Source organism: Corythoichthys intestinalis, chromosome 13 (genome assembly GCF_030265065.1).
Source record: "Corythoichthys intestinalis isolate RoL2023-P3 chromosome 13, ASM3026506v1, whole genome shotgun sequence".
NCBI classification, from domain to species: domain Eukaryota; kingdom Metazoa; phylum Chordata; class Actinopteri; order Syngnathiformes; family Syngnathidae; genus Corythoichthys; species Corythoichthys intestinalis.
The window spans coordinates 45,741,411-45,761,887 of NC_080407.1; the positions used below are offsets into that span (position 1 = coordinate 45,741,411).

Genomic DNA, 20,477 nt, shown 5'->3' on the forward strand with positions numbered 1-20,477 from the left:
CGACGATCCAACGGTGTGTCTTTTTACGAAGGGTGCCGTTGTTTTGAGCTAGCAGCGACGGCGATAGACATCCAATCCTGAACCTTTTTGCCTCACACTTCAGATTGGACGTCTACTATCGATAAACAATTTGATAGAGTTTAAACTGACTTTCGAAGAAGCACGTGATTGGACGTCTATCGCTGTCAATGGCACTAAACGATATATTCAATGAGTACTGAGTACTTCATCAAAGACGACAGAATTCCAAATAGTATTTTTCTGAATAAATGATTTAAAAAATGAATAATTCTAGGGCTGCAGCTATCGATTATTTTAGTAGACGATTAATCGATGAACTACTTAGTTCGAATCATCGAGTAATCTGATAAGGAACATATAAAATTAATATACCTGAGCTGAGCCTCAAAAGGTATAAAAACTAAATAAATGAGGATCTAAGTACAACAAAAGAACAATTGGCTAACTTGCATAGCAAAGGTCCGCTAGCTTAAATGCTATAAAATGCTAACAATGCTTTTTTTTTTTACAATGCTCACGGCTAAATATATCAATAAACTAAAAAACATTAGCTCAAACAAAAACTTAGCTTATGTCGGTCTTAACAGGGAGCTGCTGGATTCAGCCATGTGAAATGAGGCAGAGAAGAGGGCAGTGTATCCACTCAAATCAATAAAACTGAATGCAAACACTTTTGAAATAAACAATTACAATGCCACAATAATCAAACGAATACTCGAGTCGGCAAAATTTAATTCAAATCTTTTTTTTTTCACCTCGAATACTCGAGTTAATCGATTAATCGTTGCAGCACTAAAATGTATGCATTTATTGAATATTTAACCATAGCCTGTCTCACTGGAACGGCACCAAACCAAAGTTCCAGCATCATCACCTTGTCAAGAGTCAAGAATCTGCATTGGACAAGGTGATAATGCTGGAACTTTTGTTTGGTGCGGTTCCACTGAGATTTACAAAGATGACTGCCTGAAGAAAACATCAAAATACCCTCAGTCCTTGATGATATGGGGCTGCATGTCAGGCAACGGCACTGGGGAAGATGGCTGTGGTTAAATCTTCAATAAATGCACAAGTTTACATTGAAATTTTAGACAGCTTTCTTATCCTTTCAATTGAAAATATGTTTGTCATTTATGCATTTTGTAAATCTCACTGGAATGGCACCAAACAAAAGTTACAGCATCATCACCTTGTCCAATGCAGATTCTTGACTCTTGACATGCAGCCCCATATTATCAAGGACTGAGGGAATTTTGATGTTTTCTTCAGCCAGCCAACTTTGTAAATCTCACTGGAACTGCACCAAACAGAAGTGTGTATCCACCCAAATCAATACAATTAAATGCAAACACTTTGAAAACTAACCATGACAACGCCACTGTAATTAAACGAATACTCGAAGCAGCAAAATTTAAATTTACCCTTTTTTTTCTAATCGAATACTCGAGTTAATCGATTAATCGTTGCAGCACTAGATCAATAAACTAGTTAGTTTGAATACTCGAGTAATCGGAATAGGAACATTTAATGCGGTGCTTAAATGCTATAAAATGCTAACTTTTACATTGTTAACAAATTGTACAAACATATGTTGCCACAGAAATTGGGAACATTCTGTGAAAAATGCTTAAATCCCCAAATTTTTCATAGATATAGACGTAAAACAGTCTCGATTCTTGGTTAAAACCAAACAAAACGTGCAGCTTGCGTGTTTATTTTACGTATATTGTCAAAGTACAATGCGACTCTGTTAGTGACTGAGGCTAGCAGCCGCCTGACGTAAACAGAGCTTTTTTGGTGAAAATTGTACTGAATAAATGCTTAAATCACCAAATTCTTCATAGATATGGACGTAAAACAGTCTCGATTCTTGGTTAAAAGCAAACAAACCGTGCAGTTAGCGTTTATTTTACACAAATATTTTGAAGTACAGTGCTACTCTGTTAGCAAATGAGGCTAGCGGCCGCCTGGCGTAAACAGATTTTCTGGCGGAAATTCTTGTGAATAAATGCTTAAATCCCCGAATTCGTCATGGATATGGACGTAAAACATTCTCGATTCTTGGTTAAAAGCAAAGAAACCGTGCAGTTAGCGTTTATTTTCCGTAAATATGTCGAAGTACAATGCTACTCTGTTAGCGAATGAGGCTAGCGGCCGCCTGGCGTAAACAGATTTTCTGGCGGAAATTCTTGTGAATAAATGCTTAAATCCCCGAATTATTCATAGATATGGACGTAAAACAGTTTCGATTCTTTGTCAAAAGCAATGAAACCGTGCAGTTAGCATTTATTTTACATAAATATGTAGAAGTGCAATGCTAGTCTGTTAGTGAATGAGGCTAGCGGCCGCTTGACGTAAACAGAGCTCTTCTTGTGAAAATTCTTGTGAATAAATGTTTAAATCGCCGAATTCTTCATAGATATTGACGTAAAACAGTCTCGATTCTTGGTTAAAAGCAAAAAAATGTGCAGTTAGCGTTTGTTTTACGTATATTTTTGAAGTACAATGCTACTCTGTTAGTGACTGAGGCTAGCGGCCGCCTGATGTAAACAGTGCTTTTCTGTTGAAAATTCTTGTGAATAAATGCTTAAATTCCTGAACTCTTCATAGATATGGACGTAAAACAGTCCCGATTCTTGGTTAAAAGCCCAAAAAACGTGCGGTTGGAATTAATTTTACGTAAATATGTCGAAGTACAATGCTACTCTGTTAGCGACTGAGGCTAGCGCCCGCCTGACATAATCTCAGCTTCTCTGGCGAAAATTCTTGTGAATAAATGTTTAAATCCCCAAATTCTTCATAGATATGGACGTAAAACAGTCTTGATTCTTGGTTAAAACCAAACAAAACGTGCAGCTAGCGCTTTTATTTTATGTATATTGTCAAAGTACAATGCTACTCTGTTAGTGACTGAGGCTAGCAGCCGCCTGACGTAAACAGAGCTTTTTTTGGTGAAAATTGTACTGAATAAATGCTTAAATCACCAAATTCTTCATAGATATGGACGTAAAACAGTCTCGATTCTTGGTTAAAAGCAAACAAACCGTGCAGTTAGCGTTTATTTTACACAAATATTTTGAAGTACAATGCTACTCTGTTAGTGACTGAGGCTAGCAGCCGCCTGACGTAAACAGAGCTTTTTTTGGTGAAAATTGTACTGAATAAATGCTTAAATCACCAAATTCGTCATGGATATGGACGTAAAACAGTCTCGATTCTTGGTTAAAAGCAAACAAACCGTGCAGTTAGCGTTTATTTTACACAAATATTTTGAAGTACAATGCTACTCTTTTAGCGACTGAGGCTAGTGCCGGCCTGACATAAACAGAGCTTTTCTGGTGAAAATTCTTCTGAATAAATGCTCAAATCCCCCAATTCTTCATAGATTTGGACGTAAAACAGTCTCGATTCTTGGTTAAAAGGGAAAAAAAAGTGCAATTAGCGTTTTTTTTCCCACGTAAATATGTCAAAGTACAATGCTACTCTGTTAGCGAATTAGGCTAGCGGCTGCCTGACGGAAACAGAGCTTTTCTGGCGAAAATTCTTCTAAATAAATGCTTAAATCACCGAATTCTTCATAGATATGCACGTAAAACAGTCTTGATTCTTGGTTAAAAGCAAACAAACCGTGCAGTCAGCATTTATCTTACGTAAATATGCTGAAATACAATGCTACTCTGTTGGTGAATGAGGCTAGCGGCCGCCTGACGTAAACATAGCTTTTCTGGCGAAAATTCTTGTGAATAAATGCTTAAATCCCCCAACTCTTCATGGATATGGATGTAAAACAGTCTCGAGTCGTGGTTAAAAGCAAAGAAAGTTAGCAGTTAGCTTTTATTTTACGTAAATATGGCGAATGATGATGCCAGTGCAGTAGCGGCTGATTTCTCCCATTGATTTTTTAAACAACGTTTAAAAATGCATGCATGGTCCAAAAATTATAATAATAATTTACTTGAATCCTCGAACAAATCGATCCTGAGACAATCCTTCCTGTTTGTGTGCGGTCCAGCTTTTGTACTTCTTCAAAAATCCAAGCTTAAATCCGGCTTGGACATGAACGTATGCTGTCTTCGAATGACTATTACTAAATGAAGCTCAGCCCTCTATGGTAAGGCGTGACGCAAAGAATGACGACGTGTCAAGTCAATCGATGATATACCTATGATATACCTATAAACTAAATTACGAAAGCATAAAAAAATGAACATAGCAGCTCAAACAAAAGGTTTAACAAAACCTTACGTTGGTCTTAACAGGGAGCACCTGGATTCAACCATGTTAAATTAGTTATGTCATATTCACTGTTGCCACTAGAGTGCAGTGCATTCACCCAAATCAATAAAACTAAATGCAAACACTTTCAAAACAAACCATGACAACGCCACTTCAATTAAACGAATACTCGAATAAGAAGCATTTTTCCTAATCGAATTACTCGAGTTAATCGATTAATCGTTGCAGCACTAAATAATTCGGTTTTTTTTTGTTGTTTTTTGTTTTTTTTGACAAAATTATTTTTAAATGAATAATAATCTCATATTGAATTCTCCTTCATGAAAAATTGAACTCATTCACAGCCATTGACGTGGGCAGACCCTTCCCGTCCAAATAGATTGGACGGCTATCGCCGTCAATGGCGTCTACTTCCATCGCAAACCAGTGTTTGGTGTGTGAGCTTTGCTGTTGCGTTTTATTTTGGTATTTGTAGGCCACTTTGATATTTCCTGGCTATTGTCTCAAGATTTTCCACTTTTGGAGCTTATCAATCCCATCAGAAAATGTCAAGGTGGCCCCGTAGCTCTTTGTGGCTCACATCTGCTTCACATTGAGGTCTTATTATGTTGCATGCGTCCTTCAGCAATGAGCTCGGGCTCTTCAGAACCTGGTTGGGAACGCTGGAGAGAAGGTATTGCTCGAACACGTAGAGGAATAGGGGAATGAAAATGGCTGAATCATGAAAAAAGGGTGTATTTTGGTGGAAAAAACAAGTTCAAACTAGGCCTGAAGCAGGACTGAACAGGCCCGCGCACTTTGGTGCAACTCGGATGGCACGCAGGTCAGGGTGGTGGCAGATCGTCCCCATCTCATCATCTCTGGAGAACCCAACATGCTCGAAACGCCTCTTTTTTGGATTAGAAATACATTCACACACCTAGGTGGAAAACCCCTATTGAAGAGGGTGCTTCAAAAAAGGAGACGCTACTAAGCTGTGCAGCCATGCCCTTATTCAAAACCAAAATGAATCGTTTAATTGGGCCAAAACATGTGGCAAAACAAATGGCGACTGTCATTTTCACTTTCCTGTTTGAACCCCTCTATTTCAATGAAACATCAATATTTTTCATCAGGCACCTCAACACATGTCTTAAGGCTTAAATTTTCCCTGGGAGGAGGATCCTGTCTAGTATTAAAGGGCGTTTCCTGTTCCATGCAGGGGGCGCCAGGCCTAATGGGTAATATTTCAATGCAGTCGTGTTCAGGCTGGAATACTTCTCATAGATTCCAAATATAAAAAAGACTGAACCTTGGATCCTCAAGTTAAGTCATTTACTGAATTTGGTGTGTTGCCAAAAAATTGGTCGACTTTGGCACCCCGCCCAGGTCAGGCCCATGAATGAAAACTCACCATTTTCATAACTTGAGATCTTATATGTCTCATGAACAGTCTCACCAATTTTGAAGAGGATCCAACTAACTCCCTAGCTTGCAAAGTCTCAGATATGCACTCTGTAACTCGATATAAAATACACATTCAATCCAAAATACCCGATTCCCTGTTGGGTTTGGAATATGGGTATAAGAGTTTTTGGAGCGGTTTTGCACAAAGTATCAACTCTCCAAATGCTATACCGAACCGACTAAACCGATGTTTTTTTGAAAAATTCAAGGGCATGCCACAGTCATTTTATGTTTTTTTTCGCAACATTGAAAAAATAATTGAAATTTACGCCAAGCTGTACGTACAGTATTTGCAAACCTTGGTAAGTTTTCGAGCATGTTAAGGCCTCCAAATTTTAATTTGCCCTGAAGAAAAATGAAATAAAAAAATAATCCTTGGCATTACAATAGGGCTCTCGCACCACTTGGTGCTTGGGCCCTAATGAACTACGACCGCCCGCTTCAGTGCTTTTTCAATCGCACCCGCATTCCTGCCTATACGTTCATCACTAGTCGTTTAATCACCATCAATGGCAACTTATAAGTTAGTTAATCAAGCTTGATATATAAAAATTTTAAAAAATCAGGCTCTGAGGATAGATATAGATGCTAGTACATGCTACGTAGCTAGCAAATTTCAGTTTGACTGACAAATAGGATTCAAAGTAAGTGTCCACAAGAACAGTGGAGGGGCTCGGTAGGGAAAGAAACTACAGTGCCCGAAGTCAGGGTGCTAGAGTTTTCGCGATTGTTTTTCACCAGAGTTCTTTAGAGGATATAAACATTTTGGAACACTTAAACTCTTTAAGTACAAATAAACATGTAAGTACCAATAATAAATCACAAACAATGAGGTCAAATCTTAGTCAGTCTTGGAGCAATCACCTCTGCTTGAAATACAGATTTACGTACAAAAATAGAATACAATTCAGTACAATGGCAAAGAGCTGGGACAGGTTTCTTCACATATCGACCATAAGATGTCACTATTGCACTTTCTACCCTGTCACTAGAAGTGGTTAAAGTAATGATACGGTTCATATTTCATTTGTAGCATTGTTTTAGCCTGGCATGGGGAGCAAGAGGGCCGAGAACAAAAAGTGGTATTTGTCACGGGGCAGAATGGGTTTTTGCATGTGGCATTTTTTCTATGCCATGTGGCATTTTTCTTGCCATGTGGCAAAATGGATTTTGCCATGTGGCATTCTTTTCTTGCCATGTGGCAAAATGGATTTTGCCATGTGGCATTGTTTTTTGCCAAGTGGCAAAATGGATTTTGCCATGTGGCATTCTTTTCTTGCCATGTGGCAAAATGGATTTTGCCATGTGGCATTCTTTTCTTGCCACGTGGCATTCTTTTTTGCCATGTGGCAAAATGAATTTTGCCGTGTGGAATTTTTTCTTTGCCATGTGGCATTCTTTTTTGCCATGTGGCATTTTTTTTTGCTATTGGGCAAAATGGATTTTGCCATGTGGCATTCTTTTTGCCACGTGATAAAATGGATTTTGCCATGTGGCATTCTTTTTTGCCACGTGGCAAAATGGATTTTGCCATGTGGCATTTTTGTTTGCCACGTGGCAAAATGGATTTTGCCATGTGACATTTTTTTTTTGCCATGTGGCAAAATGGATTTTGCCATGTGGCATTTTTTTGGCATTGGGCAGAATGAATTTTGCCGTGTGGCAAAATGGATTTTGCCACGTGGCATTTTTTTTCCATTCGGCAAAATTAATTTTGTCATGTGGCAAAATTTATTTTGACATGTGGCCTTTTTTTGGTATGTGGCAAAATAGATTTTGGTTTGTGGCAATTTTTTTTGGTATGTGGCATTTTTTGGGGGTATATGGCATTATTGCAGGCCATGGATGTCCATGGCATTGGCGAGTATGCACGTCCAAATTTCCATTAATATTAAATGGCAGAAAAACATGTTTGGCTGTGATGTTTGACCATACACTTTACATTACAGCTCATTGACATCCAACTGAAAACCAACGGCTATGAACGTCCAAATTTTCCATTCATTTTAAATGGCAGAAAAACGTGTGGCACATACCCCAAAAAATGCCACAAACCAAAATCCATTTTGCCAGATGTCAAATACAATTTTGCCACGTTGCAAAGAAAAAATGCCACGTGGCAAAGAAAAAATGCCGCATGGCAAAATCCATTTTGCCACATGGCAAAGAAAAATTGCGACATGGCAAAATCCATTTTGCCACATGGCAATAAAAAAATGCCACATGGCAAAATCCATTTTGCCACATGGCAAAGAAAAATTGCGACATGGCAAAATCCATTTTGCCACATGGCAATAAAAAAATGCCACATGGCAAAATCCATTTTGCCACACGGCAATAAAAAAATGCCACATGGCAAAATCCTTTTTGCCACGTGACAAAGAAAAAATGCCACAGGGAAAAATCCATTTAGCCACAAAAAAAAATGCGACATGGCAAAATTCATTTTGCCACATGGCAAACACCACTTTTGGTTCTCGCTGTCTCTCGCAAGAGAAGCCCGCCAGGTTCATAATGTACTGAGGGCAACACTGATCTTGGTGTTTATCTCCCCACAGCGCCCCACCTCAGCGGGCCCCCGGCGCCTCCCCGTCGGCCCACAACATCAGCAGCGCGGCGGTGACGGACCGTACCAATTTCTCTCGCGGGGTGGGCATCCGCAGCACCTTCCACGCGGGACAGCAACGGGGGGCTCGGGACCAACAGGGCTCGGCCTACCCCGGCGGACCAGCCTCTCCGTCGCTATCGCACGGCAACAGTCAGGCCCGGCGGACGCACGGCGCCACCGGCATTTTCAGCAAGTTCACGTCCAAGTTTGTACGCAGGTGAGCAAAACGCGCCGGCTCCGAGAGAGGAGACGTGGCGGAATAATTCGAACCCCCGCTAACACACACGTCGCGATAGCGGTAGCACGAAAACTTATTTTTGGCCCTTTGAGGTTTCAGACTAGAGCAGAAAATAACTAGGTTTATGTTACATGTCATTTCATGTGCTCATTTCCTCTGAGGAACCACCTACTGTATGTCCATGTCATCTTTGTGAAAGGGGATCCTCTCCTGATGCGATCCCAGCGGCCTCTGTAATTTAGCAGCGAGCGTGGCAGCGTTCTTGTGGGCGGTGCCAATGAACTCGAACGAGTTCGCCGCCAGTTGAAACGATTTGATCAAACGTTCAAATTTGTTCTTGTGACCTCCCATCATTGATTTGATCACTATAGCAGTGTTGTTTTCATCAATGATGACTGTAATGAAAATATTTCATTGACTAACACTTTTTTCATGACGACCACGAGACGACAACGAGCTAAAAAGGACAGCTTTTTTTTACATACACTTTGTGGCGTCCATTTGGGTATAATTCTTAGATTTAGAAATTAATCTAGTCCTACAACTTGTATCATAAGTGTTGTATTCAGAATTTGGCAAAAACGTACAGTTCCCCCCAAATTTGCCAAAAACTTTTCCCATTCATTTCTAATGGGATGCCATTGACGGCCATGTTCGTCCAAATTTCCCATTCATTTTCAATGGCAGGAAAACAGGTTCTTGTTTTTGGCCATGACAGCCTACTGACATGAAACCGGCACCCATGTAAGTCGATGCCATTGACAGCCACGCAACAGGAAGTGTCCCCGAATGTTTCCAAATCAACAGGAAGTGACCCGTTATCCACAGTATGAACAGGAAGTAACCTGATATCAACAGGTCATGTGACCCAAATGTCTTCAAATCAACAGGAAATGACCTGATATCAACAGGAAGGGTCCCCGAAGTGTCCCCAACTCGACAGATATCAACAGGACGTGTCCCCAAAATGTCCTCAAATCAACGGGAAATGACCTGATATCAACAGGTCGTGTGACCCAAATGTCCTCAAATCAACAGGAAGTGACCCAATATCCACTGGCCGTGTCCCCAAAATGTCCCTGAATCAACAGGAAGTGACCTGATATGAACAGGTCGTGTGACCCTTATGTCCTCAAATCAACAGGAAGTGACCCGATAGCAACAGGAAGGGTCCCCGAAATGTCCCCAAATCAACAGATATCAACAGGACGTGTTCGTAAAATGTCCCCAAATCAACAGGAAATGACCTGACTTCAACAGGTCGTGTGACCCAGATGTCCCCAAATCAACAGGAAGTGACCCGATATCAACAGAAAGAGTCCCTGAAATGTCCCCAAATCAACAGATATCAACAGGATGTGTCCCTGAAATGTCCCCAAATCAACAAGAGGTGACCAGATATCAACAGGAAGGGTCCCGAAATTCCCCAAATCGACTGATATTAAAAGGATGTGTCCCCAAATCAACAGGAAGTGACCCGATATCAACAGGAAGGGTCCCTGAAATGTCCCCAAATCAACAGATATCAACATGTGTCCCTGAAATGTCCCCAAATCAACAGGAGGTGACCAGATATCAATAGGAACGGTCTCCGAAATGTCCCCAAATCGACAGATATCAACAGGACGTGTCCCCAAAATGTCCCCAAATGAACAGGAAGTGACCTGAAATCAATTGGTCGTGTGACCCAAATTTCCTCAAATCAATAGGTGACTCGATATCAACAGAAAGGGTCCCGAAATGTCCCCAGATCGACAGACATCAACAGGACGTGTCCCTGATTCAACAGAAGGTGACCTGGCATCAACAGTTCGAGTGACCCAAATATCCCCAAATCAACAGGAAGTGATGCGATATCAACAGGAAGGGTCCCCGAAATGTCCCCAAATTGACAGATATCAATAGGACGTGTCCCCAAAATGTCCCCAAATCTACAGTAAGTGACCCGATATTAACAGAAAGGGTTCCCGAAATGTCCCCAAATTGACAGATGCAACAGGACGTGTCCCCAAATCAACTGGAAGTGACCTGATGTCAACAGGACGTGTTACCAAAATGTCCCCCAAATCAACAGGACGTATCCCCGAAATGACCACAAATCAACAGGGAGTCACCTGATGTCAACAGGTAATGTGATCCAAATGTCCCCAAATCAACAGGAAATAACCTGATAATCAACAGGTTTGTGACCCAAATGTCCCCAAATCAAAAGTAAGTGACCTGATATCTACAGGAAGGGTTCCCGTAATGTCCCCAAATTGACACATATCAACAGGACGTGTTACTAAAATGTCCCCCAAATCAACAGGACTTGTCCCCGAAATGTCCCCGAATCAACAGGAAATGACCTGATATCAACAGGAAGGGTTCCCGTAATGTCCCCAAATTGACACATATCAACAGGACGTGTTACTAAAATGTCCCCCAAATCAACAGGACTTGTCCCCGAAATGTCCCCGAATCAACAGGAAATGACCTGATATCAACAGGAAGGGTCTTGAAATGTCCCCAAATCGACAGATATCAACAGTGCTTCTCCCCAAAATGTCCCTTAATCAACAGAAGGTGACCTGATATCAACAGAAAGGGTTCCCGAAATGTCCCCAAATTGACAGATATCAACAGGACGTGTCCCCAAATCAACTGGAAGTGACCTGATGTCCAAAGGACGTGTTACCAAAATGTTCCCCAAATCAACAGGACGTATCCCCGAAATGTCCCCAAATCAACAGGAAGCCACCTGATGTTAACAGGTCATGTGATCCAAATGTCCCCAAATCAACAGGAAATGACCTGATATCAACAGGTTTGTGACCCAAATGTCCCCAAATCAACAGTAAGTGACCTGATATCTACAGGAAGGGTTCCCGAAATGTCCCCAAATTGACATATATCAACAGGATGTGTTACTAAAATGTCCCCCAAATCAACAGGACATGTCCCCGAAATGTCCCCAAATCAACAGGAAATGACCTGATATCAACAGGAAGAGTCTTAAAATGTCCCCAAATCGACAGATATATGAAGGACTTGACCCCAAAATGTCCCCAAATCGTCTGTCAATGTTCGTTCGAAACGGATGAAAAACTTTATTTCCTTATTTTTGGAGTAAAACTATTGACTTTTGCAGACGAAAATATTTTGATTAAACACTGACTAAAACTAGACAAAATTATTACGAAATTTCGTCAACAAAAACTTTACGAAGACAAACACATTTTGAAATGACTAGAATACTGCATGGCTTAGTATTCTTGTCCAAAAGACTAAGACGAAAATTAAAAGGGATGCCAAAAACTTCCGGAACTCATTCAACTCACCGGCTGCCATTGACGGTGCGAGACGTCCAATCTGCTTTGACTAGGAGGGACCGACTCGTTCTGTCAGTGGCGCTGAAGCAAATTCAAATCAAAGGAAGTCCTGGACGTCAGCCCATCCATGCCTGTTTGCGTGAGGAGGCGGAGTCACCGCCCACTTGGTAACGCCGCGGCAACATTGCAGGCAGGGCACACCTTGGAAAGAAGTCGGACTGACACAGTGAAATTTCCCGACGTGCCTCAAATGTCTTCCCACGTTTATACATCCGTTTCTTTCTCTTTCTTTATCCCTCTTGTTTTTTGTAGAAATCTCTCGTTCAGGTTTCCCAGAAGGTAGGCCAACATCCCCAACGTTAACTCCAAAGCCTTGATACTGTATATCGTTATATTTTCTTCTTCATATTTATTTTGACATATCAGTATTTCCTCCCCTTTTGGTGTTTTGTGCAGCAATCTTCCCCTGTGCCTTGAGCCTTATCTTTTCTCCTGTTTATTGATTTTCTGTGGTTGCGCCCCTCTATATTTTTTTCCCCAGCCGTCTGGACCGGTTTTTGAGTTGTGTTTGGACCCTTTTTTTGTGTATTTTTTTGGGTTTCTTCATGCCACTAATGCCCCGCCCTCCCTCACCCGCCACGCACCTAATTCGCTCACTCGCCTGCTAGCTGTCATGGCCTCCACCGTCACCCGGCACATTAACACTTCAGCCCTATTTCTCTCCCGTCGACGGACGTCCAACGATCGTAGGTTACCAAATACCAGAAATTAATGAAACAACTAGAACAGTAACTGAAGAAACATCTCTAGCGCTGCAATGCATGTTAGGAGGCATGTTGGACGACAACAGTGTTGACAGCAGGTGGCAGCAGAGGTTGATTGTCTCCCCCAAGGGAGCAGTGAGGGCCAAATGAAGCTTCTTGAAGCAGTGAAGCTTCATGGTGGTTCATTCGGTCTTACGATAGTCGTAGTATGCCGCTGTCAAATAAAGTGTTACCGGTTAATATCTTTTGGTGTAAATATCCCATAATACATTGCAGTTTACCTATGAACAAATTCCGTTTTCGTGTTAAATTTGGTGGGTGGCGGCTTATAGTCAGGTGTGCCTTATAGTCCGAAAATTACGGTAATCGATTAAGAAATTCTCCAATCCGATTGCGTCGTTTTCAAATGAATTGGATGAGAAAGGTTAGGTTTTTTGAGTGGTACCTCTACTTATGAACGTCTCCACATACAGAATTTTCAGGTTAAGATGAGCATCGACGGGAAAATATGGAAATTTCAGGATACGAAAGGCAAAGCTCTCATAGTTTACTGAACGCAAAATACTTATAACTGCTCTGCCATTGGCTATTGCCTAGCGTTCCTGCCATCCAATTGGCTAAGAGGGTCCTCTACTTTATGTGTATGTGTGTATCCCAGAGTCCTCTTCGTTCATTATGAGGTGTTCCAACAGTTTTACATTAGTGCATTAACTTTATTTTTGTTTTTTTACTTTATGCACAACTCTGATTTTACGTTTTTTTGGGTATTAATTTAATTATAACAAAGATTATGACTGAATTTTGGGTGGCATGGAACGGATTAGCTAATTAATTTCATGAGTAGATGTACCACTGTATCAACTTCAGGACCCTCTCGTCAGGACTCGCTAGCTTCCACCGTCGTCGTCCCGTCGCTAATATATCTTAAAGAGCTGAAAACTGGCAGAAAAAACGATCAATTTGGTCACTGACGAGACCGTAGTTGGCTGCAAACAGCAAGTACAACCAGCTCCAAAATCAATTAATTTTGTAAGTAGAGGTACCACTGTTTTTATGGTAGGTGTGCACGCACGTTTGTTGTATGCGTTGCATAGAAACCTCCCTCCTGATGCCTTCAGGAGTGCTAGCTAAAGCTGCTAGCCTGGGCTTTTGGGTTGGCGGCTAAGCGTGTTTTCCCGCCGTGCTGGACGTGCCATGCGGCGCGGGTGCAAGTCCTGACCTGGAAAAGGAGGACTAATTGCGTCGTGCAGCGCAGCTCCATGCAGACCGGTTACATTGGTGCCGTGACCCGGATCAGCAGTGAAGGTTTCGGGGGTTGAGTGTATCTGGTGCACACAGGTTCGTTGTGTGTGTTGCATAGAAACCTCTCTCCCCGTGCCTTCAAGACTGAGCGCTGGCAGATAAAGTTGCTAGCCTGGGTTTTTGGCTTGGTGGCTAAGCGCGTGCTCCCTGGACTCGTCGTGGCTCGATGCAGACTAGTTAGATTGGTGCCGTGACCTTGATCGGCAGTGAAGGTTTTGGGGTGCGAGTGCCACGGGTGCATGCAGGTCCGTTAGGTGGGTTGCATAGCAACCTCCCTCCTGCTACCTTCAAGAGGGCGTGCTGGAAGCTAAAGACGCTAGCTTGGTGGCTAAGCACGCTCTCCTGCCATGCTGAACGCGTCGTGCAACACTGGTACGGAACATGTCGTGTGGCGCTGCTCCATGAAGACCGGTATCATTGGTGTCGTGACCCGGATCGGCACTGAAGGTTTCGGGATGTAAGTGTAACTGCTGCACGCAAGTTTGTCGTGTGCGTTGCATAGAAGCCTTCCTCCCGATGCCTTCAAGACTAAGCGCTGGCAGCTAAAGCTGCTAGTGGGGGGTTTTGGCCTGGCAGCTAATACGCTCTCCCGCCATACTGGACGCGTCGTGACTCCATGCAGACCAGTTACATTGGTGCCGTGACCCGGATCTAGAGTAAAAGTTTTGTGGGGTGAGTGTCACAGGTGCACGCAGTTCTGCTATGTGCGTTGCTTAGAAACCTCCCTCCCGATGCCTTCAAGACTGAGCGCTGGCAGCTAAAGCTGCTAGCCTGGGCTTTTGGCTTGGCAGCTAAGCGTGCTTTCCCACCATACTGGACACGTCATGCAGCGTGGCTCCATGCAGACTAGTTACATTGGTGCCATGCCCCCGGGTTGGCAGTGAAGGTTTCGTGGGGTGAGTGTCACAGGTGCGCCGAAGTCCGTTAGGTGCGTTGCCTAGAAACCTCCCTCCCGATATCTTTCAAGGGGGCGCGCTGGAAGTTACAGATGCCAGCTTGGCGGCGAAGCGCGCTGTCTCGCCATGCTGGACACGTTGTGGAACATGGGTTCGGATCATGTCGTGTGGCGCGGCTCCATGCGGACTGGAATCATCGGTGCCGTGACCCGGATCGGCATTGAAGGTTTTGGGGGGTGAGTGTCACAGGTGCACGCAGGTCCGTTAGGTGCGTTGCATAGAAACCTCAATCCTAATGCCTTCAAGCGGGCGCGCTGGAAGCTAAAGATGCTAGCTTAGCGGCTATGCGCGCTGTCCTGCCATGCTGGACGCGTCGTGCCGCCCGATTCCATGCAGACCGGTTACATTTGTCCCATGACCCGGATCAACAGCGAAGGTTTTGGGAGGTGGGTGTAACTGCTGCACGGTAGTTAGTTGTGTGCATTGTATAGAAACTTGCCTCCCGATGCTTTCAAGAGGGCGCGCTGGAAGATAAAGCTGCTAGCTAGGGTTTTTAACTAAGCTGGCTAAGCATGCTCTCCGCATGGGTACGAGTCCTTACCTGGAAAAGAGGGATGGATCGCGTCGTTCGGTGCGGCTCCAGTCAGACCGGTTACATAAATATTTGGACTTTCAATTTTATAAGGACTACAAAGTAACCAAACAACCACAACAAACGTCTGCCGATACTTTTAAAAACCATAATAAATTCCCATAGTCAGGTTGAAACCCAGAATAAAGTAACTGCAAATAACGCGATTTCTACATCACCCGATTAGTGGGCTTGTCGCGACAATAATCGCTGATTCATCAAAATTAGAGGGGGATGGAGATGGTTGGCGGAGGGATGGGGCTTTTTATTTTATTTTTTTTCTTTTCTGGAGGCTGCGCTCTCCTACTCTTTTCCTCTCACTGGCTGGCTAACAGACAGCAGCAGGAGCAACACCACTGGATGGCCGCTGATGTATATGTGCATGGTGCAAGTCATGGTCTGAATAGATTTTTTTGGAACAAAACAAAAACAAAAGTTGGACTTGCTGCTTCCAATAACTGCGAATGGTCATTCTGCGGCCTTCAAGATGGAGGCATCACTGCTACGTAGTCTTATCGATAAGTTTAATTGTATCCTAAACCATGCCCACGTATACGAAGCGTATTAACAACAAACAGCTAGCGTAAATTAGCATGAGCTAGCTGGCTAATTTTAAGCTCGTGAACTAAGCTATTTGATTAATTGCAGTGACGCCCCCATCTTGCACGCCGCGGAAAGATATAAAAACTTTGGTATTTTCAAACAAGGTGTAGCGTCACTCTGATGCCACCTGGTGGTCACGAACACTTGCCAATTGAACGCCACATAAACAACTGTCTTCATTGTCTCGTCTACGTCTGTTCCATGTATATAATGTTATCCTAACCTTGATCCTAATGATCACCTATTAACCCATTGGCTGCCACTGACGCTGATACACGTCCAATCCCTTTGGCACGACAGTTCAAATGGATCGGACGTCGATCTAGTGACAAACTCATTTAACTTCACAGCAGAAGAATGATAAGAGGCCCCGTAATATTCTATTCAAGCCCATTATTCGCATCAGGTTTTTTTTCGAGGGGTTATGTGCTTGGGTTTGGGTGGGTTTAGCTTAAACCTGGGACCCCAGAAAGACTAAACTTGTGTTGATTTTTCCCGAGGAGCCCGTTTGAGGGAGAGGGTCGGGAAGAGGGGAGCAGGTGAGATTAAAAAAACAAACAAACATAGAATACTCCGCCTACCCGATAATCAGTAGAGTGGAGTAAAACGCTGTAGATCACAGGTGTCAAACTCAAGGCTCGGGGGCCGGATCGGGCCTGCAAAACTAAATTACAGTGGGTGTAAGAAGTATCTGAACATGTGGAATTTCTCACATTTCTGCATAAAATCACCATCAAATGTGAGCTGATCTTTGTCAAAATCACACAGATGAAAAAACAGTGTCTGCTTTTATCTAAAACCACCCAAACATTTATTGGTTTTCATATTTGAATGAGGATAGTATGCAAACAATGACAGGAGGGGGAAAAAATAGTAAGTGAACCATCACATTTAATATTTTGTGGCCCCCCTTTGGCAGCAATAACTTCAACCAAATGCTTCCAGTAGCTGCAGATCAGTCTGGCACATCGATCAGGGCTAATCTTGGCCCATTCTTCTCAACAAAACTGCTGGAGTTCAGTCAGATTGCTGAGATGTCTGGCATGAATCACTGTCTTTAGGTCATGCCACTGCATCTCAATGGGGTTCAAGTCTGAACATTGACTTGGTCACTCCAGAACATGTATTTTGTTCTTCTGAAACCATTCTGAAGTTGATTTACTTCTGTGTTTTGGATCATTGTCTTGTTGCAACTTTTTAGCTTCAACTGTCTGAGAGACGTCCTCAGGGTTTGCTGCAAAATATCCTGCTAAACTTTTGAATTCATTCATTAATGATTGCAAGTTGGCCAGGCCCTGAGGTAGCAAAACAGCCCCAAATCATGATGCTCCCTCCACCAAGCTTCACGGTGGGGACGAGGTGTTGATAATGAACATGGATGACATTGTGTGTTACTCCCAAACAATGAACTCTGGTTTCATCAGTCCACAAAATATTTAGCCAAAATTTCTGTGGAGTGTTCAAGTTCCTTTTTCCTAACATTAAAGGGGCAACAATGTTTTTTTGTGGAGTCCTCTTATGAACACCATTCTTGGCCATAGTTTTACATATGGTTGATGTGTCCATATAGATATTGGACTGTGCCAGTGATTTCTGTAAGTCTTAAGCACACACTCTAGGGTTCTTTTTTTACTCCTCTGAGTATTATGCGCTGAACTCTTGGCGTCATCTTTGGTGGACGGCCACTCCTTGGGAGAGAAGCAACAGTGCCAAACTCTCTTCACTTGTAAACTACTTCTCAGACTGTCCATTGATGAACATCCAGACTTTTAGAGATTTGAGGTTTGGTATCCTTTCCCAGATTTATACAAATCAACAATCCTTGATCACAGGTCTTCAGACCGCTCTTTTGACCGAGTCATGACAATGTTTTTCATCAAGACAATTCTTAACCAGGTGTGTGTTTTATAGTGGGCAGGGCAGGTTTAAACCACTCATCAGTGATTGGGCACAAACCTGACTTAAATTGTTTGGTAAAAATTGGTTTTGATTGCTCTTTAAGTCTCCTTAGGCAGAGGGTTCACTTGCTTATTTTCCCCCTTCTATTTTTGTTTTCATGCTATCCTCATTAAAATATGAAAACCTATAAATGTTTGGGTGGTTTTAGTTAAAGTAGACCGTGTTTTTTTCATTGTGTGATTTTGACAAAGTTAATCACATTTGATGGTGAGTTTTTTGCAGAAATATGAGAAATTCCTCAAGGTTCAGATACATTTTTCAAATCACTGTACATACATTGGCTTACTTTAATGATAAACTCATGTAAAGTGTTTTCGAGTCGCACCCTAACGAGATTTTTACAGTTTTGACTGAAATTTGAATGAAAATAAACCAAAAATATATTTGAAAAAATATATAAGGGTTCGTGTCATGTTTACTCTTATTTCCTTCCATGAAAAATACCCCCCAAAACCTGATGAATTTGTTTCATCAAATGAATCTATTAATGCTGGCGGCCCTATTAGTCAGAATTAAAGCAACACTAGGTAACTTTTCATTTCTGGTCAATTTTAGCGACACCAGTGGACAAAAGCGGTAGTGTTTTGCTTAAGGAAAACTGAGTTTCCCATTAGGACCAACGTACACCCGCATAGCGTCGTAAAATCATGATCTCCCGGTCGCCTGCATATGGATTAAACAGCATTTCTTTTTCCAGCGGCTATGTGAAGGATGAATTGTAATAAGGTAATGAATCCAGTTATGGCTAAACCATAGACTTCATAATATATTGACATGACACGGGGTTCAAAACCAAAACCAAAACACCTACCGTAGCCATATGAGTCTCCATTAGCAGCGGCATCAAAAAATTCGTCCGTTTATAAGTCGTTCACCTATAAAATCCTGATCAATTATTTTTATATTGGTATAACAAAACTTAAAATGGCTATAAAATTCTCATATTTTACACTAGATACACAAAAATCACCAAATGCAGAGATAATCACCTACATTTTCAGGATCAATAGCAATATTTAACATACCATATCAAGTGTTTGCCCAAAATAGCAATTTAATTTTTTTTCAACAGCTAATAAATCACTCCATTTTCACATCAGAAACGTAATACTTGAGGAAAACATGCAGAATCAATTATAAATAATTTATAAATAGATTATTAATAAATTCTATATGCAATAACAACTTATTATAAAATAGAATAGCCCTTTATTGTCATTATACAGTTGTATAGTTATATAGTTGTAGTGAATGAGGCTAGCGGCCCCCAGACATACACATAGCTTTTCTGGTGAAAATTCTTGTGAATAAATGCTTAAATCACCGAATTCTTCATAGATATGAACGTAAAACAGTTTCAATTCTTGGTCAAAAGCAAAAAAAAAAAAACTGCAGTTAGCGTTACTTTTACGTAAATATGTCGAATTACAATGCTACTCTGTTAGCGACTGAGGCTAGCGGCCGCCTGATGTAAACAGAGCTTTTCCGGCAAAAATTCTTGTCAATAAATGCTTAAATCCCCAAATTCTTCATAGATATGGACGTAAAACAGTCTCGATTCTTGGTGAAAAATAAAGAAACCGTGCAGTTAGCGTTTATTTTACTTAAATATGTCGAAATACAATGCTACTCTGTTAGCGACTGAGGCTAGCGGCAGCCTGATGTAAACAGCTTCTCTTGCAAAAATTGTTGTGAATAAATTCTTGCATCCCCGAATTCTTCATAGATATGGACGTAAAACAGTCTCGATTCTTGGTTACAAGCAAAAAAAACGTGCATTTAGTGTTCATTTTACGTAAATATGTTGAAGTACAATGCTGGTCTATTAGTGAACGTAGCTAGCAGCTGCCTGACAGATTTTCTGGTGAAAATTCTTGTGAATAAATGTTTAAATCCTCGAATTCTTCATAGATATGGACGTAAAACAGTCTTGATTCTTGTTTAAAGGCAAAAAAAGTGCATTTAGCGTTTATTTTACGTAAATATGTTGAAGTACAATGCTACTCTGTTAGCGAATGAGGCTAGCGGCCGCCTGACTTAAACAGAGCTTTTCTGGTAAATTCTTGTGAATAAATGCTTAAATCCCAGAATTCTTCATAGATGTGGACGTAAAACTGTCTCGATTCTTGGTTACAAGCAAAAAAAACGTGCATTTAGCGTTTATTTTACGTAAATATTTCGAAGTACAATGCTACTCTGTTAGCGACTGAGGCTAGCGGCCGCCTGACTTAAACAGAGCTTTTCTGGTGAAAATTCTTGTGAATAAATGCTTAAATCCCAGAATTCTTCATAGATATGGACGTAAAACAGTCTCGATTCTTGGTTTAAAAAAAAAAAAAAAAGTGTAGTTAGCGTTTATTTTATGTAAATATGCCGAAGTACAATACTACTCTGTTAGCGAATGAGGCGAGCGGCCGCCTGATGTAAACAGAGCTTTTCTGGTGAAAATTCTTGTGAATAAA

The 20,477-nt window shown here is 41.7% G+C and overlaps 1 protein-coding gene across 12 annotated transcripts in view; it reads left to right on the forward strand.

The window, feature by feature from the left end:
- Positions 1 to 20,477, forward strand: part of mark2b (MAP/microtubule affinity-regulating kinase 2b) — a 77,850-nt gene that overhangs the window by 48,226 nt on the left and 9,147 nt on the right. For 6 of the 12 annotated variants that reach the window (XM_057854038.1, XM_057854037.1, XM_057854047.1 and 3 more), the window contains 3 exons: positions 8,262 to 8,528; positions 12,173 to 12,199; positions 16,557 to 16,595. In XM_057854038.1, the coding sequence (XP_057710021.1) occupies positions 8,262 to 8,528; positions 12,173 to 12,199; positions 16,557 to 16,595 (333 nt within the window). The remainder of the gene's footprint in view (positions 1 to 8,261; positions 8,529 to 12,172; positions 12,200 to 16,556; positions 16,596 to 20,477) is intronic. The other 6 variants (XM_057854041.1, XM_057854049.1, XM_057854039.1 and 3 more) reach the window with 5 other exon arrangements.